The sequence below is a fragment of the Drosophila melanogaster genome, chromosome 3L, assembly GCF_000001215.4.
Source record: "Drosophila melanogaster chromosome 3L".
NCBI lineage: Eukaryota > Metazoa > Arthropoda > Insecta > Diptera > Drosophilidae > Drosophila > Drosophila melanogaster.
The window spans coordinates 22,039,243-22,063,407 of record NT_037436.4 but is presented as its reverse complement, the minus strand read 5'-3'; the positions used below and the strand labels follow the sequence as shown (position 1 = coordinate 22,063,407).

The 24,165-nt window shown below is 43.6% G+C and overlaps 1 protein-coding gene across 2 annotated transcripts in view, besides 1 other annotated feature; it reads right to left on the bottom strand.

Moving 5' to 3' along the window:
• Positions 1 to 220: part of a mobile genetic element that runs on past the window's edge.
• The window catches only part of Oct-TyrR (Octopamine-Tyramine receptor), a 30,277-nt gene that overhangs the window by 1,872 nt on the left and 4,240 nt on the right, over positions 1 to 24,165 (bottom strand). The window contains exons 2-3 of one of the 2 annotated variants that reach the window (NM_079695.4): positions 2,004 to 2,435; positions 356 to 1,444 (exon numbers count right to left, since the gene is read on the bottom strand). In NM_079695.4, the coding sequence (NP_524419.2) occupies positions 356 to 1,444; positions 2,004 to 2,327 (1,413 nt within the window). In that variant the 5' untranslated portion in view covers positions 2,328 to 2,435. The remainder of the gene's footprint in view (positions 1 to 355; positions 1,445 to 2,003; positions 2,436 to 24,165) is intronic. The other variant, NM_001170023.2, reaches the window with a different exon arrangement.

Here is a 24,165-nt window from a genome sequence, read left to right as displayed (position 1 = left end):
GCAACATGAGTCAAAGTTGCGCTGCGTCTTTGTCTGAGCCTTCTAGTTTTTATATTTCCTGAGATCTCAACGTTCATACGGACAATCGGACAGACGGACATACCTAGATCGACTCGGCTTTTGATCCTGATCAAGAATTTATATACTTTATATAGTCGGCCTGTTAAATACTTTTCAACGAATCTAGTATACCCTTATACTCGATAAGTAACGGGTATAATATGTATATGTATTTATTATCTAGACTTATTAGCAGTTGTAAACACAAGACCCTTTATTACAAATATTTTTATTAAAATAAATGTGTAAAACAATTATGGGCTTGCAATATCTTCACGATTACGAAGAGTCTTACCTGTATGCAACCTTTGGGATCGCTCCCGCTCTCCGTGCTGATCTCGGCGTCCGACTTTCCGCCTCCAGAGTGGCCTCCGCCGGGCTGGCAGCTACCGCCATCCCCGCCGGCGGGTAAGAGCTGTTGCTCGCCGTGGGGCTCGCATGTGGACGAGGACTGCGACTTGCGGCCACCACGGGTCTTGCCGTGCTTAATGGAGTCCTTGGTCTTGGCGCGACGCGACTTCTTGACCAGCACGACCACGTGCTGCTGTTGGGGATCGCTGTTGCCATGGGGACCCGCTTTGGAGGAATCCTGCGGCTGGTGGGTTTCACTGCTGATGCTCTCCTGGTCGTTCTGGATCATAGGCGTGGCGAACTGGGCCCGATCCCGGCCGCAGCAAAGCCAGCTGGCTAGGAGACGCGACTTGGAGCCGGAGTTGGAGGCGGCGACGGGCGAGGAGTTTGCCATCGGCTCGAGCTCAGTGGACTTCAGAGCGATCGTGTTAAGCTTGTTGGCCCTGGCTCGCTCCCTTAGGCGGCGCCGCGTGGCCACGAAGATCTCGATGTAGACGATCGTCATGATGGCCAGCGGAATAAAGAAGGAGCCCAGCGAGGAGTAGATCACGTAGCCTCGCTGCGAGGTCAGCTCGCAGGGCGTGGCGCTTGTGAACTCGTCCGGCCAGTCGTTCCAGCCGATCAACGGCGGACTACTTATCAGCAGCGAAAGTAGCCACACCCCGGAGATGAGGAGCAGGACGCGACCAACGGTCCTCTTCTGGGCATAGTTGATGGGGTCCGTAATGGCCCAGTACCGGTCGAGGGCTATGGCACACAGGTTCAGGATGGAGCTAGTGCAGCACAGCACGTCGCAGGTGAGCCACAGCTTGCACAGGTGGATGCCGAACTCCCAGCGCCCCAGGATCGAGTAAGCCACGTTGAAGGGCAGCACCAGAAGGGCCACCGTGAGATCGGCCACCGCCAGCGAAACTATGAAGAAGTTCTGGACGATGCGCAGCGGCTTGTAGGTGAACACACTCAGAATCACCAGGATGTTCCCGATGATGGTCAGCACGATAATGACCGAGAGAACCAGGGCGGTGAGAAGGGCCTAGTTAAAATAGAAAAGAAGTTAGGGAGAGCTTTAAACCAACATAAATAAGATCTACTGGTATTTAGACTTATTGAAAGAGTAGAAACTACCAGTTTGGTGGTCTAGGGAGGGTCACTTGCACTACGTGGTGACGGTCACACTTAATATAAGTGAAATTTGTGGCAGGCGAACTTTCAATAGAAATTGGCAAGACAAATGATAGAATCTATTAAAATTATAACATTTTTTTAAATTTTGGTTGCACTGCGTAAAAGTTAACTAAAACCAATATGCTTAATCTCAACTTCCTGTTGTACATTCTTTTATAGTTTCTGTTCATACGGACAGATATACGGACGGACAGACAGAAGTACGAACAAACAGGCGGTTGGGTATACAAATACTTGATCAAAATAATGGTCAAAAGTAAAAGGGGATTTATAACGCAATTTTTTAAAAGGTAAGGTTTGCATGTGAATATTTTATTTTTGCTGTCAAACGTTAATAAAAAACAAAAAGGCAGAAGCTATCCGTTATTATTAGTAATGAAATGAAATACTATCATTGTGCTTATTACCTCCCACTCCGGCACAGCCAGCTGGAGGCCCAGGATGCTGGCATGCAGCTCCTCCACAGCTCCTTCGCATTCTCCCGCTGAGTCCTTGTCCGCCTGAGCCGTACTCAATGCCGCGGTAACGGTGGTCAGGCCCTCCACCAGCGAGCCGGATATGTTAGCCACCGCCTCCGTTCCCATGCCCGCATCGTCATCCGAATCCGTGTAGCCCCGTGCGGCGTTGCCGCTTCCGGACTTTGTGGTGCTGACGGCGGCCGCAGCGGTTAGAGCCGCCGCCGCCACCGTTGTGGTGACATTTACAAACAGGATCTGATCTGCCGATGGCATCTTTCCCTGCCCTGCCACTTGCCTTCTTTGGGCTCCGGTTGCGTTTACATGCGTCTTGGTGGAAAGGCGGACGTTGAGTGCGATTTCCCCGACTTCTTTGACTTATTTCTGCGAAAGGAAAATTGAGAGGAAAGCAAATTATTGTGACTTCAACACTTCGTTGGGAGGCGGGAATTTTCGTTGAAATTTTCTGGCTTACTTAACTTAACTGTATTGTACGCAGAGAGTAAAAAACCATGTATGGAGATGGCATTGTATTAAAATAACTATACCATAGCTGTTTGCTAATATCAATTGGAAAGACAAAATTGTGGCTCAATCGGCTTAAACTTTTAACTTGCATTCACATAATTACGAAAGAATATGAGAGCTGCTTTTTTCTTTTTTTATAGGTTTACAAATTGCGTTTAGAAGGAGTTCAGACTTACGGATCAGGGTGGACAAAGTTACCGCACAAGGCTATCAGGATCATGTCATGCCAAATTATTTACAGCTTGTCAATAAGCCCAAAGGACATTCGATAGAAGGGACCATCAAAAGAAAACCTAAAGGAATCACGGTGGGAAGGTCCCTAACAATTTTACAGACAAATCTTCTCGAATTATCTGAACTTGGGATTAATTATCTAAAAGTAATTAAAAATGTCAGAACGAATTGGGTCAAAAAGATGGTCCTAAGTAAATGTGTGTCGATAAGGAAAGAGGGTTCTAAGATGTTCAGGGATATCACTTTTTGCCCTAAGTCAATACGCTCCCCACTCCCCTTCTGTGGTCATCGAATAATTGTTGCTCTGCTCTTTTCACTTCCGCCTGACACTTCACTATCCACTAAGTCCTTACCAGCTTTGCTGAATTTTGCTATCGGGCTCCTTTTTGTCCGCCTACCAGTTGACACCAGTTGAAGGAACATTAATCAAAATAACCCGCTCATAAACTGAACTCTGTGAAAATGGGAAAAGGAAGGAGCAACTTTGAGGCAAACATTTTCATTCAGCAAAAATGTTGTTCCCCTTTTCGCTCCTCGGGCTGCCAGATTGCTAATGCCCTGAATCCTACCTTTCCGTCTGCAAATGTAAAGCTTTTAGCGGGGCAATGGTAGATGTATTTTCTTTGTATTCTTTTTTCGGCTTCTACAAATAGGCGGGTAAAAAGTTTAAAGCGATTTTTAGTTGGGTTGACCGCCATATTCTAGCGCAATTTGAGATCAACAGTGCTTGCGGCGAGCTCACTGGCTAAGCCACCAAAACTCAAGAAGAGTTCGGAAAAGTACATTAAGTATGGTTTAAATGCTTGTGGCGCTTGTCTACTTTTGTTCCTTTAAATCATTTAGTTTTATGACTTCAAATATTAACCAATACTTTACAAAAACCAAACCATATATCCTATCCCTTCCTAATCTATACTTTGCTTCGCCGTGTTGAATGGTTATCGCATTGGTAAGCTGTTTTTCTGCTGGAACCTACGCGACATAATTGAATATCTCGTGGCAGAGAGAATCTTGGAACTGGTGGCGTGGGAAGGGGACTTTCCACAGTTCGTTTTTGGCCTGTTCCGCCCGCCGGCCGATAAGCTTATTACAAAAGCCCCTGATTAGGGACCAAGCGCCCAAAAACAGTCAAGGAATTGTGTTTGAGTTCGCGGGAGTGTGAATGAACAGCTTAGGATAGTTTGTCCCTGACTTGAGTTCAGTGGGGTGAGTGGCGAAAAGTTTTTTCAACTCGTTATGCAGTCGATGCGACCTTGACTGAACCGGCTTCCGCATACACACAAACATACACATGTATTGGCAGGCACCAGTCCACATGTGCATGTCGTTTTTGGTAAACTTGTCGCTGGCGTTTGTGTGTTCGCATCTGCGAATAGAACGGGAGCAGCGAGTGGGACAAAGTTTGGTAACTTGATGTTTGTGGAAAACTCGAATGGAAATCCAGCGAGCACCTAGATAATACCTGGCCCAACCAAAGCAAGAGTATCCGAACTTCGTTGGCGTTGTCGCAGTTTCTTTGTTTCCTCAATTTACGCCGTGTCCCGCTCATTAAATATGCAAGAATTCCGGCATATCTGCAAGATACACGCATCCACGCCAGCAAAGCACCCACCCACTGGGAGAACCACCCACCACCACAGCTTTATTTATAGCTCACATTAGCACTTGGGCAGCTAAAAATACTGGGGCTCGAATCGCCTTTGATGCTGATCAATTTGGCCACACGGAACGAAGAGATACCGATAAAGTGTACTCACTGCCACATGTATCGTGGGGAATTTCTGCTAATTGGCATTGATGGGGTGTGTGAACCACGCCCCCTTCTTTGCAGCCAGAGCCCGCCCTAAATGTATCATTTCATTTGCATGATTAATGTGGCGTATAACAATCCCAAGAGGCACACAAGTAAAATTTCAATAGGCAGCATCTAAGAAAATTGGGAAACACACATATCAAACAAACTTTGAAGGCGATGAAAATTCGTATTTTTGATTCTCTTTGAGCTGCAAGAATTTTAAATGTTTTACGCGCAATTAAAAGCGGACCAAATTGATTGGAAATTATGAAATGTTTTCGTGCCTAAGTAAACATGATTGGGCCATTAAGGAATGTACGGTTCGGCTGGTCTGGAATGGAGCGGTGGCGCTTTGTGGTTTTCATCCCCATTCACCGTTCAGCGATTTTCCACTTTCTGGGGCAATAAAAGTACGTTGATCTGCAGCCCAGTTGACAAATGGCCATCCTGCAGATAAGGTTCTCTTTGCCAATTTCCACCTGCGTTCATTTACTGGTCTGTTTCTGAATTTTCCACAGCACCACTTCAACACAAAACAATGCAAATTTACAAATAAAAACTAAGCTATATGTTAATCTATTTATTCATTAAATTCTATGTTTTTTTTTTATATTATGTTTGCTATCTACAACACTTTATAAAGCACTTTGCAGAAGCTAAAAACTGTTTTCGCCGAGTGTATCAGTGCGAACTTCATTGCACAGAACTAGGCCTAAATGAAAATCGACCTGTACTCAATAAAATGCAATTCGAGTCAAGTCAAGTTGAGTTGCGCTCGGTGAATGGAAAGCGTGGGAGGAGTGGCCAGCCCAGGGCCTTATCCACTTATGGCAGGCTCTGCGGTCCATTCATGCAGTTTTGCGCTTCTATTACGCGAATATCGATAGGGGTTTTGGCTGGAAACTGGATTAAGTGGCGACTCTGTCCGGATTGTTATGACTCCAGGGGCGGGGCGAGTGAAACAAAATAAAAAAAAGCCAAGTGGGCCGAAATATGCCTTCGTTCACTGAAACGGGGCTCAATGCATTTTAAAGAATCGGAAGAACCCGTAGATTAGGACATGCAAAGTTGATGTGCAGTTCTCTTGCCTAGTGGACTTCGTTACGTCTCGGGTGGGTTTCCGCTCTGTTTTCCCGTCTTTTCTCATTTTCACGCTGGCTGTTGCATGTGCCATGTGGGAAATTTCCCCGCCCGATGTCACTTTTCCTTTTTGTCGTTTGGCAATGACAAGAACACGCTGATGTGAAGAGCAATTGGACGGCGGAAGGAGGTTGGCGACGGGGTCCTCTGATAAAGGCATGTGCGAAATCCGGACTGCTTCCCAAATGAGCAGCAGATTGATGAAGCAGAAAATATTCCACAAAAAGTAATGAGAGCGGCTGCTGCTGCCAACTCGGCTGATTGAACGGAGATGGCCAACACAAATTGGTTGGATCTTTGTAGTACTTTTCATTGCCTTCATGAAAGCAGCTGCATTCTTGATTGCGATTCCCAGTTCTTGCCGTACTTCAACTTAAAAAGCCGAAAAAAGTCGAAAAATGTTGCATCGACAACCAAATGGCTTTAAAATTACAACTTTTTATTCATTAATTTTATTTAATTATAATGAATATATATATTTAATAATAATTTTTTTTAATTATTAATTTTTGAAGTAATTATTTTTACTTTTATTCAAGCTTTCAATTATTATAATTAGTCGTCACTGTTACTAATTCCTCTGAAATCATTAGAAAAATCAACAATGATTCACCCGAAATGTGCCAACTATCGAAGATATGCTTTGAAAGATATGTATCAGCCAGTTAATAAGGCATCTTTTAAAATGTAGCTTTGCTTTAGCCTTAAAAAAGCAGTCCGATCCAAATTATGGCAATTGTTGGCTGGGCATGTTGCAATGTCAGTCATTTGCCAACTGCCCAGAATCCGGACGGTCGGGAAACGGAAGCGTGGCACGTTTCTAGGAGTTAATGCAAGCCAAGTTATTCGAAAATTGATGTGCACTGTGGCAGAATCGCAGAGCCATTGACTGAAAAAAAGGAGGGAGATGTCAATCCGGTAGATAGGAGGACAGACTGACAGACAGACGAATGGATAAATGCACCTGGGTTCGCATACCTGCAACTGATAAACATGAAAATCATCATCATCGGCAAAAAGCAAACCATCCATGAAAAGTGCTAGCTATACGTGAGTGTTTCGATGTGGGTGGGTGGGGAGCAGTGCCCCTCCGATAACATAAATTATAATATAAACAATGTGCATTAGTTGTTTCCTTTTACTTAATGGGAGCTTAAGGATTAATTCACAGAAAAAAGGGCTCGCAGGAACTGAACTACAACTCGAGGGCACTTCTTCCGCTGTCGAACCAATTTGCTCAAGACCCACATGAAGACATAAATTTCGTTGGGGCTGGGAAAAATCCAACCTATGGAGGCTCCCCTGTTCGCTCTGCCTGCATACACATTCCGTCAGTCAAAAATTGCACTTCAATGCACATTTTGTGCCCTCCGAATCGAACGCCATGCCGAGACCCATCACACATCGCAGGACGCGGACTTGCCAAAAGGATGCGCTGCTCTGCGATGTCCTGACAGCGGGGCCAAAGTTGCAAATGGAAATGCATTTTCCGCTGGCACACGTCCAATGTGAACGCCTTCAGTGCAGATTCTGAACCAATCCAAGTGGGATTGGGCATGGCTGCCTGTGGGGTTCCTGCACATTAAAGCTTGGCGAGGGTATGCTTAGCATTTATTTGGACTTCCCTACTTTCCCGCAACTTACTTCCCCTTAAGCCCGCTGGGCTTAAGACGAGTTTCTTTGACAATACATTTGTCAGTAAAAGTAAACTAGTCAAAGGATGTGCAAATGGAGGGCGCATTGAATTAGCAATTTCCATTTACCTTACTCTTTGATGTGATTCACACTATTAAATCGACTAAACATGTGTTTGTTTTTATGGAGGAACTGGGGGACGCGACTTCCTGTTTCAATTAATTCCCTGCTGGTTGACCCTGAAAGTTTTGTTTTTGTTTTGGCTCACGCCAATATGTTAAACAATCCATGAATGGATTGCCCTTTCCCTCTTTCCCGAACATTCTGGCATTGTGGGCGCGGCAGCAAAATCAATTTGCCAAACTAATTAAGGATATCATCTTTCTGTCCGAGTCGTCTGTTTTGGCTTTTCAATTAGCTAAGAGCTACTCTACTCTGCTGCATTTTGTTCTAGTTTGTTTATCTATATTTCCTGGCCGAGAAGTCAAATGAACGGTGCGATGTTTGGTTTTCAAACATACAAAGCTCCAATTGATTTCTGTTGATTGATTGACTCTATTTTCTGGTGTTCGGTTGCGTTTTTTACCGGCTCTGACCATTGCCACTTTTGATTTTTAGCCAAACAAATCAGAAATCCCACAATGCTGGTCTTTTTTCCTATCTTCCTTAAATGAATGCGCCGTTTTTTGCACTGTTTGTCTGCCGATTGTGTTGCAACTGGTCATGGAATTGCAAATTGGGTTCAAGTGGGTTGCTTGAAAACTTCTTTGATTGCAATTTAGCATGATTTGATTTGTTGTTCAGCAGATGGTTAAGCTTATGGCCAATCAACCTGACTGCCTCCGCTGTGTTATTTAGTATCATGTTCCTCCGCGTCAATAGCCAGTGCCACTCAATGTTTTCTATGGTTTCCTCATCACTCTCCCAAATAAACTAGAGGGCAACTGCCAACATCTGCCAGTCAGTCAACCCATAAGCAATTTTCTAGGCCATCCGCCAGCTGCTCCGTGCTTCATTATATTGTTGCTGTGCCGTTCACCTAATTAAATATTTTCGTTTAAACAATAGACTTGGGCACTCGCATTCACCCAAGAACAACAGAATACAATACATATTGGCTTGGATGCTGGGAGATTACTACTCCATTGGATTCGTGAACCGAAAAGAATAACAGCAAACGAAAATGTAGTAAGCATTGTTATAGCCAGAATTTCTGCTGGCCACCATGAAAGCAAAGGATTCCTGGGGGGCCTGTTTGGTCCTTTCGGAACGCACGGAGTACGTGTTGAGAGGTTTGATTGAAAAGCGATGGTCGATCGATGCAGTCATAAAAACTAAAAGGACATCGCCGTCCCACTTGGCCAACGCTCATTTGTAGGCAAAGTGCCCACACACTGGGTCAAAGTGGCGTCTTCCAGACTACACTGAGCGAAATTAAATCAGAGGGCTTATGATTTGAACCTTCTTTGCAGGACCAATCATAATTGAATTGAGAAGCGGTTGCTTGGTTTGTTTGGATTGGCAATTGCTTTCAAGTCAGCGGATGGTCCAAGTGTTTATCACTCATTTGCACTGTTGGCAAGCAAACTCCATCTTGATCTGATACTACATATATCCTTCATTGTTGCAAGTGTAGCTTAGTCGGTCCCTCAGACGATTGCAATTTCGAATAGCACAAAAGGGAAACAGAACATATCCAACCAGAACTGAGCAGACGGTCCCATTTCTATAAAAGCTTCATCGGCGCTCAATAAAGTGGGTCGGTTTATAGACTCTGGCATTGATTGGGGGACATGTCTGGCCGTTTGGCAATCGAAAGCCGTTATGCGACTTGATTTGCTTCGATTATATTTATATAGTTTTCCGATTGCGCCAATGTGTCATAAAAAGTAACTGAATTAACGTCTAAGAAGTTTTTTACTTAGCCCGCTCATCATTTCTGGATTTTGGATGGCTTTGACCCCTTGCCGCTTCCTGGTCATCATTGCTGCCCATGAATAAATGCATCAAAATCAAAATGAAGTCGGATCGTTTCTGTTTTCCGAATTTTCCCTTTGCCCTGCAGCCTTGCTGGCCTGCTTTAAAATTCATTGCATTGCTGTGCTTTCCCGCCGATAGTTGATAATCATCATCAATATGGGCCCTGAAAGCAGAAAGCTACTGCTCGGAGCCGGCGAAACTGGAGGCATCCCCGCAGTGCCAGCATTGACATTGAGCGTATTTGTCAGGCACACAGAGCCCAGTCCCCCAACAATTCCCCAATTGATAGTCGACTTGCTCGGTGTTTGTGAGATGGAGATGGAGATGTAGATGGAGCCGGTGCCAGAGCCGGAGCGGGCGGAAAAGGGAGCATTTCAGAGCGCCGTACGTGCCTGGCAATGGAAACTCTTTGCCTTTGACGTTGACTGCATGCGACAAAATTTACTTGTTCGCATTTATTACATGCAATTTGGTGGCCCAGTGGCGTTGCCTTAAGTTGTTTACTCAGCCAACTATGTACATTCCCTCCGATTCACGCAAAGATAAAAAACGAAAACCAGAGAGATTTGATAACTTAGTTGGGTTAGATGGGGGAAAATTGTTTAGTCTGGGTTGATTCACCAGTTGTTTAAAGGGGTTGTCAGCAGAAACGTATTTTTATTGGCATAACCTCAAACTAATAATCATTGTGAGTCCCCTAAGATTTCGGTTAATACGAGATCAGAATGCCAATAGGTTTTAATAATATTTTATTTCTACCCAATTCACTTCATAAAATTATCCATATACGTTTCCGACTAAGAAACAACCCATTAGGTTAATCTAAACAAATGTATCAAAATTACAGCGCTGCAATAATATCACACACCTGACAGCTGTCACAGGCATGATGGATTAACCATATAGGTTCCGACTGCGGAGATAGCAATGCCGAATGATAATGGCCACAAGGGGATCCGGCGGGAAGCAGTGGTCTTCTCTATAATTTCCCGGAATCAGAGATAATCCGTGCGAATCAGTTCGTAAGAACAATCAGTGTCCGGCATTTGAACATGGACGTCACGTTAATTTATCGCTTTAAAAATCATCTATCTGCTTGAGGATTCTTCTCGAACCATAAATATTTCCCTCGATTTTTCACAGCATTCGCCTCTTCTAACGAATGGACATATATATTTTCCCTGTCACATTTTGCACTTTCGCTAGCTTTGACATGGACATTGCCTATAAATCATATTTGGCAGCCCATTGCCACGGTCCATCTCCCACTCCACCGGCTACGTACTACCATTATAAGTTTGTTGATGGGAAAAAGTTTGCATACCCCTATTTTCATTTCCAGGGGTCGTTTGGGGTGGCAGGCTACCAGAACTCAGCTCCGTGCACTCACAACTCACTTGAAATATTGCAGTGCTTTGAGCAATTTGTATGCATCAAATGCAAATATATTGTATAAGCAACGTATGTCGGGCAGATATACGAGTATATTACACAATTATCCGACCGATTGTTGTTTATTGTCTGTTATACCGCCAGAGGCATCCCATCCCCTCCATCTTGCCCAGATATGTCCAACTTTTTTTTTATTTGGAAGAGCTTCCCTCGGTGGCTGTGACGCCGAGCAGCCGCAGGTGTCGTCGCACTCGAACATCAAGCAGCCAAGACCGGAAAAACGTGTGATGGCTAAGAAAATATACGGAGACCAGGGAAAGCTTTGCCTACTCTGTGTCGTAGTTTATTTTTTAGCATAGGTCCGGTGACTTTTATCCACGCAGTGGATGTACGTTTCCGAACAACAGTGTTTGGTGGTTTTTGAGTGATGTTTTAACAAGATTTCTCTGAGTGCAGCCCATGTATGCATATTTGAATATATAAATTTTAGAAATTATTTCATAAGAATACACCGTTCTTCACTTTTGCGGTAAAATTCTTTATGCTAAACCGATTAATTTTGTTTTTGTTATCTTCTGCGGATTTGGAATATCCCACTTTCATATTTGAGTGTATACTTACATTGCTTGTTCCAGACCAGCAATCACAATAAACTTTATTCATAACGCAATTAATATTTACTGAGCTGCTCATTGCTTATACTTCCTCTGATTTGCAAGGGCGTTGATCCTCCCGTGAACACTGATTTTCCAATAAAGCCAAGACCTTTCCGAATCATTTTAGCATGATTTAGCCAGCAAGAAACAGTCCGTTGGCTGATCTGCTGGCCGAAACAATCGTCTGTATATTTAGCGCACTGTTTTTCAATTTCTTCGATTTTCCCCATTTGCATGTGCCGAGTAACAAAAAAAACAGAGGTATCCATAAATAACCGATTCGGTTTTTAGGTATCGCCCATGCCTCAAGTAGTGTGTCGACAACTTTACGGCCCCACAAGGATTGCGATGGAGTGGCGGGGTTGGCGGCTGGGGGCAAAAAAATGGAAGGGTGCCCCAAGTGGTCGCTGCTGGGAAACTTTTGCTGCTCGCTATTGTTTCGCCTTTATTTTTCCTGATGAATTCAAGAAATATTGACAACGTGCGTGCCAAACACAAAATAAATCATAGTCGATTCTCGCTTTTATTTTCCATTTCCCGGCTTTTTTTCTCGCTTTTCCTCGCATATTTATTTACATGCCGGAAGAAGAACGCCGAACGGGAACGAAAATGAAAACGAAAACGAAGTCGACAGCGGCGGTGGCGGTGGCAGCGACGCACGTCATTAACAGTTCGTTTTTCCCGGGGGAGGGGGTTTTTGGGTGGGTGGGTGTTTGGTTCGTTGATTCTCGGCGGCGAGTGGGTGGGTTGCCGCCATAGGCGCGTATCAGTGTGTCATATTGGGTTCGCCTCTTGGGGCCATCTAGCAAATGGAAATAAGTTTGTACATTGGCATGGAAACTATTTTGTACTTAGCATTGAAATAGTTCGCTACTTTGATTTGGCTTTGGAAAATAGGAAGTTGGTTGATTGCTTTAGTGGAATGTTTGTCAATGCTTCAATCGAAATAGTCAGCTTTGGGTTCTCTATATGTATTTATCTTTCAAAATTCTAAGAAATGTGTTCACTCAAATGTTTATCAGTGCCTTTTAAAATACTGATCTTTAAACTCAGCCCATATGTACAGCATAATCGGAACATATATGTATGTACATACATGTATACAGAAAGGTAAACCAAGTAACTTATCTGAAAATATTATTTTTCTACTCATTTCCTATTAGTATTATTTTATGACTTTCTGGCATAATTAAAAATGCCTTGCAAAGCCTTATTTTATGTCATAATAATGCTTATATAAGATAAAGTCAATATTATCAATGTCTCACGGTTATTAAATATAAATGGCATAACAGTCTGAGTTCGGAAAAGGGCTCTGGGACCTTTTTCAATATTTCCTCACTGTTAGATTTCCTTCTTTTGCCTTCTAGCAATTGCCTCGCCTTTTTTTCTTCTGCGTCTTTCCGAACTTTTGGTCTGGCTGTCCCTCAATATCTGCTATGGGCGAAGTTTTCCCATAAAAATTAACTAAATTGGCTTACCAATTATCGCAACTCAATGGCAATTAGTTTTGGAGCCACTCTTTTGGACGGAACCTCGAACCTCGAGTGGATTCGACATTTTTCCTCTGCTCAGTAGAATTGCTTTGCTTAATTTAAGGTGCATATCTGTGGGACTGGGAAATAATTGAGCCTTGAATTTTGGGAAATTGTCGATGGGTTCGACGGACAACAAAATGCAAGCTCCTAACGCATTGCGCGCCTTCTTTTCCGCCTTTCCCATTCCAAATGGAGCACACAAAGCAAATTAGTTACGCCTAATTTGCAATTCATTGCAGGCAACAATTGACTTTGCCAATGATACAATTTGAATACGACCACCCCATCAGACCCCCGCCCAACGACCTTCGAATCCCCTTCCCACATGTCGATGCTTCTGGGAGGCTGCCTATGAGCTGCTCACTTTCCATGTGAACGCCTCAAGAGCCGTCTAAGATGATTGATTTTGTGTGCTTAAGTGGAACGGGGAGCTGGAAATCAAATTAAAAATCCTCACACCACGGAAGACCAATGAGCGCAGAAATTGTGGTGCAAAATCCGGAATACACTCACATCAAGGGCCAATCCAATTTAAATTTTATATAGATAGATGTTGATATTCGTAAAGTAATGAAAACAAGCCTGTCCAGAGGCGCGATCACCCGATCAGACACTTAGAATTTGTATTTTCAAAAGGATGGTGTTAGAGTGGGCGTGGCAACAAAAATTCGCATGTCTAATTTGTATCGTTTATATTTCTTTATCGAGATTGAGGCGGTTATACGGACAGACGGACGGACACACGGACTTAGTCAGATCGAATCTACTAGTGATCAATAATATACATGCTTTATAACGCTTTCTTAATATGTAGATGCTATTTAGTTTATTTAGCAATATCCATGCCTAGGAGCCACACATTCTTCCAGTTTGAATATTTAGAACTTTTGATATCGAAGCTAGTATTTTATAATACATAATTATAAACAATGATTTAAAGCGAGCAGATGGTGTAACTCTGCTCAGACATAATGCCTGTTTTCTCTTTTAGAAGTACACATAGCTGTCATTCTTTACCTGACACTAAAACATCTTTACTTTTAAATTAGTATCAAAATCGTTGATTGCATATTTGCACTCAGCACATTCCATTGCGCAGCACAGCACTTACACATATCTTAGTCGAAGGTTTCTGCCAAATTCGATTGGTTATGAGCAGAAAAGGCAACACACTTTAGTTGGGATCTAGTTGTCTTGGGGGTAATCCCATACACCGAGAATAGATGGAACGGCAGAAAGAGAAAGGAAAACAATGTACTATAAATTATATTGCCTGAATTAATTTTGCTCCCGGACAAGCCCGGAACTTTATCACCTGCTCTAACTGGATCTGTTGCCAATGGCAATTGCGATTGCAAAAACACCGCACCGCCTCTGCGTCTTTGGGGCGCCATGTGCAGCTGGCAGATACATGGGGTAGTGTATCCATTCAGTAAATGCAACTCTCATCGGGGTAGTTGCAAATATTTAGCTAAAATATGCCACACTTTAACATCCTTAGACAGCAGAGCAGTGCAGAGTGCTGCCATAGTTCCCTGCCATCCCTTCGATGTGCCCGAGGCTCCTTTTGTTGCCGACTTGGTTGTATAATTTAATAAGGTCTGTTAAAAGGTATTGGCCCCGGCACCGGAAACCAGGCTAAAAGGAAGTCGCACACACCCGCATACACACGCACTGGTAACGGTCGCTGGTATTGCAGCACGTTTTGTAGTTTTCGACAGGTGGGTGGTGGGCTGGGAATGCATAATTTCATTATGCTTACCGAACAAAGGCTGTGGGACCAGGCAAAGGTTCTGGGCCATCGCGAGACGCAGATCTAAGGGTTAGAGATGGCAATAGAAGCGTATTTAAGGAGAAACTATTAGGAAACTTACATTCCCTGAATTAATCATCGAGATATGTAAAATACTTGAGGGTAATTCCGAGAGCACCACAGTTTCCTTTTCACATTCCACGGCCACAGCACTTAGACAAAAGGCTTACTGGCACTCTGCCAGATCAGCGCCTTCGTCATTAGTTGGCCTGCCCGCCTTTGTATGTTTTATTCCTGTCCACGTCCTATAAATTACTTAGTGCCTTTCGGTGCTGAAGTGTTGCTGTGCGGACTGGCCGGCAACCTGGCATCTTTCCCAACTAACCGACTCCCCGACGCCCCAACTCTCCTACACAACGGCTTTCCTGACTTTCTAGACGCTTCATAAATTTCAATTTATTTTTGGGACCGTCCTCCGCCTCACTCGTATCCTCGGACCATATTTATTTGCAGCTGTTGACAAGTAACATTAGGTTTAGAGCGATGGCAAACCTGGGGGATACAAAACGCCTTTAATGCATAGTGTTCCAGGACCAAAAGGCTAAGAAAAGAAGCGCTGGACACTAGGAAGGCGGAACGTTTTTTACGACAGGCCATTAAATTTATCTACCTAATGGTCCATAAAGTGAGTACAATGCACGTTGGACAAAGGACATTATATATGAATTATCTTCAAACTCAAGCAACAGATATTGGCTATCACTTTATTAAATGTTGAGACGAAGATATCTCAAAATCTACAAATCGCACTCTGCTTAAAATATTTCGTGTTATAATACACTCTGTAAGGCCTTATCTTAATAATCGGTTCTGCACATGCATTATTAATAGTTTCAGTATCTGACAAGAATGTCATGCATTAATCCCCGTTAAAAGTGCATCTATATAATCTATAAGTGAATAAAGAAAGGAAGCTGTAATCTTAATACTGTCTTCTGGCGGTGGTAAAGTTTTCATTAAAGTTTTAACCACCTTCATCCTACAAAAAGTTTTTCTTTTGGACGAAAAAAAAAAAAAATGGGAAAGGTGGGCGAAGGTTGTACTCATTAGCATGCAGTCCGGTGTTTCGTAGAGGATGTCAGCTCCTGGCTGCTGGTTACTGCTTATGCGTGAGCAACTTTCAACGGCTGACAACAGTTTTGGCTGCTCAAGGGTTAAGGGGACCGATTCCGGATGGGGCCTTAACCGCTTGCTCCCACAAAAGACAGAAAAGAGAAACAGCACGCGGGCAAAAAAGTTTCTCCCTGCTAGGACAAGGATCCCAGATACCATACGGTCTGTGCCCCCAGTTCCCAAGTTCGGTTATCCCGCCCAGTCTGAGTGTGTGCATCTGATGTTCTGTCAAAACTGTTTGCATCAATGAAAACGAAAACTAATACCCCATACACTTGAAAAAATCGTGTAAGAATCAAAAAAACGATAAGGTCAGAACAAAGTTAAAACGGTATAAGAAAGAGGCATGTTTTAATATTAACCAGCAAATTTGATGTATAGTTTTTGATTCAGAGTAATAAATACTTGAGCTAATAATATGAATATAGGTTTATTTGGGATTTGTTATATTACAAAATTACTAGATGTGAACAGCGGTTTCCAGAAGTAGTTCTGAAATTCTTCTGTCCCCATTCTTAAAACAGCAGGTTACATTTTCGTGCTTTCATTCTTTTTAATTGATTTAAAACTGTTTATATGTTATTTTAAAATGTATTTTTGTTCAGTGTTTCACCCACTCTGCTTTGTTTTCTCACATTCCCCACTGTCTCCGGAAGCTCACTTAGCAGACAAGTTGAGAGCAATCCTCATGCATAGTTTTTCGAGTGCAATTAAGTGAAACTCGTGTTAGTTAGCGCAGGGGAGTGGATGGATGGGCAGGATGCTCGCCCAGGACATGTGGCAGCGAAGAGTATTAGCTACAGAATGAGTGACACACACAGAAGCCAAACTTGGACACGTTGCCATGATAGTGCTCCACGTTGAGCCACTGATCCGCCGCCGAAGGAGGGCCTCATAATTCCGAGGGACTTCAGCCGAAGTTGTAGCTGCTCGGTTCTTTGATAATGTGAGTCATATGTAACACGCGTTCGCATACAAAGGATGTCATTAAAAGTTATTCCACCTCCACTGGAAACGTCGGCCCATTTCGCAGTGCACATGGATACAAGGGAGGTTTTGCTCTGTGAAATGAAAGAAATTTGCATATGAAAGCGTGTTTGGTTGAAACAGTTATCACCGTTTTAATGAATAAATACAAAAACTATTATTGCCATTTCCGATTATATTTGACAAGAGCATTCTTAATAATGTTCTTTGCGACGTATGGATGAAGTACAGTAGGAACTGGCAAAGTGTAACATAGTTGCAACATACTATTCAAGTTATAATAGCAACGTAAATCATCATGTTTATCTACATGCGCAGGGAATTTTTCAATTCAAAATTCATCGTAATACCCTGCGTTAAGTTCGTCCTGTAACTTTTGAAATAGTATTTACCTCCAGTGCCACTAGAGCAGGACGATCTAGAACAACAAGTCCAACATGGCCATCATATAAAAAGTATACGAGCCGAGACAAAATTACACGAAAATATGTTTGCACAACTGGGTCGGGTCATGTCCAATGAGGTTCGTCGCAGCTTTTGTCGCCGGTAGCCAGCAGTGTGCCTGCGTGTGGCATGTGTCCTTATGTCCTGGTGTCCATGGGTCCATTTGTCCAGGAACAGGACATTGGACATCTGACAGCGGACAGCGGACATTGGAGGCGGCGCTCGTTGGTCGCTTGGCTGGTGTATCCAATTCCATTAAAATCAATTTGTCTATTTATTTAACCGATAATCTGCCGAAGCTTCCACTGCCGGCCTGTAAAGTTGTTGGCTCCCTCTTTTCAATTGGAGCAATGGAAACGGGGGGCGGTGGCACGGGAGGGAGGCGTTGGTAAAGTGTACATGCATTGAAAGGATACGACAGGTGACAGTGTCAGCGGGGTCGGTGCTGAGGGGGTGAGGACAGGTAACCACTTTTGTCAGCCTGATGCCATAGGAAGGCTCTAATTTGTCAACATCACGCCAGGTGAAATGTTTTAATTTTCTGCCCTCATTTTGGCGACCAAACTTCAATTTATTATCATCCCACCATGTTTCCTAGTGGGGTCGGTGGGGTCACCTCTGCGTAGTCAATGTAAGCGTCAAAGGAGAGCATCATCTATCCAGGTGGGCCACCAGGTGGTAGTTTTTACGACACTATTAACATCATTGTGTACGTGTGATCTATGCGGTTAGGTGCCAAAGCTACCCTGGAATACAAACCCCTGGAGAAATCGTGCCTCACTTGAACTTTGATGGTCTTCTTCCTTTGCTCAACTTTTCACGGCTCATTTTGGCCTGTACATAAAAATCGAATTGGCGCCCGGTAAAGTAGGCAACATAAAAAGCATTAGGCCAAGAGCAAACACAAAGGACGGCAAACAGGCTGCCGAACAGCTGCCTGCGTTGATTTTGACATATGAGAACCATTTTCCTTATGCACGGCACTTAATTATATTTCGGGAACGGGGTGGTTTCAAGTTCGGGCCCATTTCCGTTTAGTGTCCATTAAACGGCTAAGATGCGTCAACGAGGCTTAATTACATATCGATTCATTCCATTCATTCATTTAGAAGCAATCGTGCGATTCTGTTCTGATTATTATAAACCCCTTCTCTGTAGAAGCTAAGTGCTTGGTAAAAATAGTTTTGAAGAAGATTTTTCTTCATGACTTTAATACACGCTTGTAATGCATTTCACGTATTACAATAATTAACGACTTGGGGAGTTGAGAACATTTTAAAATAAATGAATTTGAGTGTCATGCTTAGCTCCAAGGTTTTCTGTAAATAAGTGCCTACTTACAAAAGTATTTCGACCTAATACAGACATTGGACATTGAACATTGAATTAGTACTGATTCCTACGAATACTAGCTTTTTTATTGGTTCTGTCCTCAACAGTTAGCTTCATAGGCTTTTCGCCATTTCCACTCCCCGCTCATCAATCAAATTCCTTTGGACCACTTAGCCATCTTGAAAGTTGGATCTGGTTGGGGGGCCATAGCTTTCGGTCTAGTGCGTTGGTTGACAGATTTTCCGTCCGTTGGCTTCCTCTGACAGTTTTTCTTTTTCTACTGCTGGCCACTTGAAGCGCGAATAATTTAAATTAATAAATTGAATTTAATTGACAAGCATTCTGAGTCGCCAGTGAAGGGAAGCACTTCTGTAAGAGCAGTGCCGAGTCAATGAGTTGTGCGTTTTCCAGCTTTGCCATACTTTTCTCTGTCCTCAGATGCTCGCCCTCACCCGATTTCCCTATTCTTCCTGATTTCCCTGCTCGCTTTTCAATTTCCGCTGCATAAATCTGTTATTGCCGGGAACTTTGCACGTCGAATGCATGGAGGGCAAAGCCAATCGTCAGTAAGCATTTGCTAGCCGTCTTGCACTTGGCCATTTGCTTTTTCGGCTTGGGGATTTGGTTTTCATTCCAATGCGTTTGCTGGCTGCTGATGTTGCTGGTTCTGGAGCAAATTAACCAGCAAAGTATGAGAGACCCCAGCCCAAAGCAACTGCCCCTTTTCACACAACTCGGTATATTGGCGGGATTGGATTTTTGCAAGTGCACAACATGGCGTATACTTGACTAAATTTTACCATTTGGCCGTTTAAACATGTTTAAAGTAGGAACAAAAATATTTGAGTGTTCGGTCCAGAATTGTATGATTAATTGACGGTGGGGTCAGCGAACTCAATTAGTTGCCTGGCATTGATTGCTGAAAACAATCCATCATGGAAGGCCAGAAAACATTTGGCAGCAGCAGATTCGAGTAAGAGAAATGGCCTGAAAGCGTTTTTTCAAACGCCGGAAGGGCCTCTTCTTAGTCAAACCACAAACTTTCCTCCAATAAGTCCCTTAAGCAGGCTCAACTCTCCCACCCAGAGTGGGGTCGGGTGGGCTTCTTACACTTTATTCGATTTATCCTATTAGCTGCGCTTAATAAACATTCTTAAAATGATTCTCTGCCAGAGCAACTTTCAACATAATCTACACACACTTGGCAGCTCATAAGCCCACCCCTCGATCCTCTCAGGATATCTGAGTCATCTGAGCTGATGACTTAAATGTCCTAGTGATGGCTTCGCTTGACGTCATTCTGTCGGCAGCTTAATGGCTTGATTATATCCCTTTGCCAGAGTTGCTGGCTGGGCTTTTTGTTTTAATTGTGGCTGAGTCTGGGATAAACCTCCGCTCCTACCGATGATTTATTTGAAACATTTTTGATTAATCGGCCGTCCCGATTGTGTGCCAGTGATTTATTGGGCGGCACATCGCACCTTCACTCTCGACAGGTGATCCAATAGGTGGCCCCGAAACACATAATGACGCACACCACCCCCTTTCACGCCCCTTTCCCATGCCACATGTGGTAGGAACACGCTGCGACAAAGGGGTCCTGCCAGGAAATTTGGCATACAGGCAAAGTTTCTTCTATGTTCGCCAGGGACAAAAAACTTTTTGCTCAGTTTCCAAATTGCCGCGCTGTCTTTTGAGCCTCTTATTTTCAGATAAGGCCCGTTGAAGCTTTATTCACACTTCCTGGAAGCTTAGGCCTTAAGACTTTGCCAAGTCTTCAAATTAGAATTTATATAATTTACTTCTTTACTCAAAAGGAAGGTCATGTGATATGCCAGACGTCTGCCAGTTTTTTGGTATAGCGTTAAAATTATTTTTAAGCCACTCAACCCAAATGATGTCTACATAAGCATGCGTTTTCTGGAATATTCAAGCGGAATTTGTACTCTGTTGAATATTCGGATCCCACTAACAAACAAAAAAATTTTTCTATTATTTTTTCTTTTTCCTATCCTATTTTTTTGTCTATCCTTCGAGATGAGATTTACCACTGAAGAAGATGGAAACATCTTTGCATGTTTCTTATTTATGGTAGCCCTATAGATCATGGTTGAAGCCAATTTCCTTGGGCTTTGGTCATTTCCCACTATGTTTTCCTCCCTCTAGGTTCTCCGGCATATCTTCTCTGTTTGCACTGCCACTCATTCATACTTACATTAATTTCTCGCAGCTTAATATTCAATTTGATGTCAAGTCAAATGTGCTTTATCCAGAACCAAATTTGACAAAATTAAATGAAACGTTTGAAAAACGCCTGTAAAATCACGCTTGAAAGGGAGGGGTAGACGGCATTAGGCAACCGCTCACTTTGATTCAAGGAGGGTCTGATGTGCAAATCATTTTCTTATTTGCTTTCTTCATTTTCCCAGAGTCATTCAACACACGCCAGCAGTTTTAGGGGCATTCCCCTTCTGCTGCTGCTCGTCATCTTCATCTCCATCTCCATCTTGTGACATCAGTTTTGATGACGCTGTCAGGTGGGGGATACCACCCATATCCACTCCCACCCACTCACGTATGCCAGTCAAGAATGCAGTCATGCGTGTTTCGATTACTTTCACTTTCTTTTCAGTTTCCCCGTCACTTTCTGCTCCCCACATCAGCGATGTCGCTGACAGTTAAAGTAAACCAAAGTAGCGACACAGGAACAGGAAACTTAATTGCGAAAGCAAACAATTGGGGAAGATGATGAGGGAGGAGTAGGTAATTCGTTCAAAAGTTCACGTACATGTAAATGCTGCGCTCAGTTCTTTCGCCGGGGTCTACAATAAGAGTATTTCAACAGTCCTCATATCCTTTAGCACTAGCAATTGACTTCGGATGGCCGCAAATGAATTGCCTGATTGTCTCCATTGATTCCCTGAATATCCTGCGCAAAGGTGCCGCAGAACTTCATTCCGCCTGATAATCAGCCGCATTTATATGCCAGTCGGGCACAAAGGTCGCCGGCAGGAACATCAGCGGCAGCTGCCGACATTTAAAATGAACATAAATTAAATCATAAATTGCAACAATTTCCGGTAAAAACATTTACGAAGGGAAATCGCGAAAATGGCCCGGCGAGGCCAAGGGAGAGGGCGACTCGAAAAGAAAGTCGGCAGAAGTGTGCAGGGGAAATCGAAAGGGAAATTGTTTTTCAATGGTTGGCAAATAATTATTGTTGTGGAAAGTCACTGCCAACGCCCCACCCCGTTGGCTCTTCCGCCACGCGCCCTTGAGTCTGCTCCATCAAAATCCAATTAAAAGTCAAACTAAAAGTATCTTAGTGTCGATGGCCAGCTGTTGTTGACAGCTTGTTTTGGTCGATGATTGGCCAGTTGGCTTTCCCATCTAGACTGGCCCATTGTTTAACCCACTCGTAAAGGTGTCGCCTGTCATCCTGCACATAAAACAGGAGCAAAAACGGAAAAACCAACCCGGGAATCCGAATTCCCAGCGGAACAGAATCGTGCTCAGTTGGATGCGCATTTATATTATTTGGGCGGTACGTCTACGTGAAAAGATCTAGAAAATAAATTGCTTGATTTACACAGAATGCTTTTTATTTTAGTATAATCGTTGAAAATAAATTAATATTAAATTAAGGTTTCATACTGCAGTGAGCATTTACTTAAACCGAATTTCGAAATTTTTTTGCCCATTTATATTGTGTAATCACTTAATGTCTTAAGTAACTATTTCTTCCGTTCATGCGGGACTACCGTTAGTCAACATGCATAGCCTGAGGAGCGTGACGCCCCAGGACCCATCACACTTCCATGAGCAACGTCATATCGCCACCGACGATTGCCCTTGTCCTTGCATTCACCGTTTGTCCTTGCCCAACACACCCGTTGTCGCGGGCCTTGGCGTATCTGAGGTGCATTGTTTATGTGCTTTGGCCCGGTAAGTGGGTTTCTGATTGCGGAAATTAGCTGGTTCCAGGTCGTTGTCTCAGTCGAACCGCGCGGACGTCGTGCCGGGTGGCGCCATGTTTTCTTTCCATTTGATGGATATGCATGCAAACGTGTGGCCCAACTGCTTTTGCACTTGCTCATCCTAAACAGAAGCCAGATGACTGGGGTTGGGTTGCTTTGGCTGGCTTTGGTTTACGTCGCTGCGGTTGGCGGTATTTACGGTTTTGCGGTTATTAAAAGTGTCAAAAGCGTACAAATAACGATGACAGCAACACGAGAAATTTCCGTACTGTGGGTGTGGAGTCGGTTGTGGTAGCGTGAAGTGGAAGTGAGTAATGCTATCCTGGTGTTGGTGTTGTGGACAAGTCTGCTAAAGATCCAGCTTTTGTGCGGAGATCGCCAGCATTGACTGACACTGATTCTGATTCATTTCGCTGAGATTATTTGGCAGATTAAAAGCAAGATTAAAAAGATTTAAACGATTTAAAAGCTAATTAAAGTTTTTGTGCACTTGTAGCTCTTGTTCTAAGCAAAAATGAAACGAGTAGTTTTAATACAAAACTTATCCACTGATAATTTTGCATAAAATGTAATGAAATAGCTTAGAGGGTTCCCTTCCCCCGCATTCACTTTCCCCCTTCAACTCTATACGTTTTTAAGGGCGAAAAGTTGTACGGCGTTGACGACTACTTCTGCCAGATTTCCGAGTTCCGATGGCGCCGTGTGTGCTTTAGCACCCGGAATAGGCTCGAAATTCTGAATAGAATTGGGTCGGCGAGCCGCCGCAAGATGTGGATGTGGGGGCAGGAATTTTACGGGGCACCATTAAAATAGCTTTCAGTGTGGAGACTCAGCTGCATTCCCATTTCAATTTCAATTCCAATTCCGCTCGCATTTTTGTATTAAGTTTAAGTGCCTCGCGAAGCTAAAAAGTAGTAGAGTGAGTAGTTATAAGCACGCATAAAGCGAACTTGGCTACGGAATTTTGTGCGTCTGGTGCTTGCTTTGTAGCTCCCGATAATGTTGCCTACAAAGTATGCAATTAAAAGTCGGTCGGCTTCTCAAGGCTTTCGTCTTTATTTTAGCCGGCACTGGGCCAATAAAAAATCGCTGCCAATCGCGAAGGGTACAGTGATAATGTAATACGCTTCCTGCCCTTTGACCTTTATCCCAACCGCATGGCATACACATTTTTGAGAGCAAAACTTCCGGGGAGCGGGGGGCGCAACCGCTGCTGATGAGATGCCTTTGACTGCAGCCTGCCAGGGCCGCGATGGCATATTGTAAGTGTCCCAAACCCACTCCGCTCTCCACCCTCCTCCTCCTTCTCTGCTCGTGGAAAATGCAAAAGAAAAGCGGTGAAAAGCAGATGCCGCCGTCGCGTCCAAGCTGAGTGAGTGATGTGGCAACAATTTTTTATGCGTTTGCAGCTAACAGCCAGTACAGCACACTGCACATACAGTGGGGATTGGCTAGGGATTGAGGTACAAATGGAGCGTGAAAAGAGCAGATCAACTGGAAAACCTGGAGGAAATTGCTGGTTTAGGTTTTAATGGACACACCAGACGCAA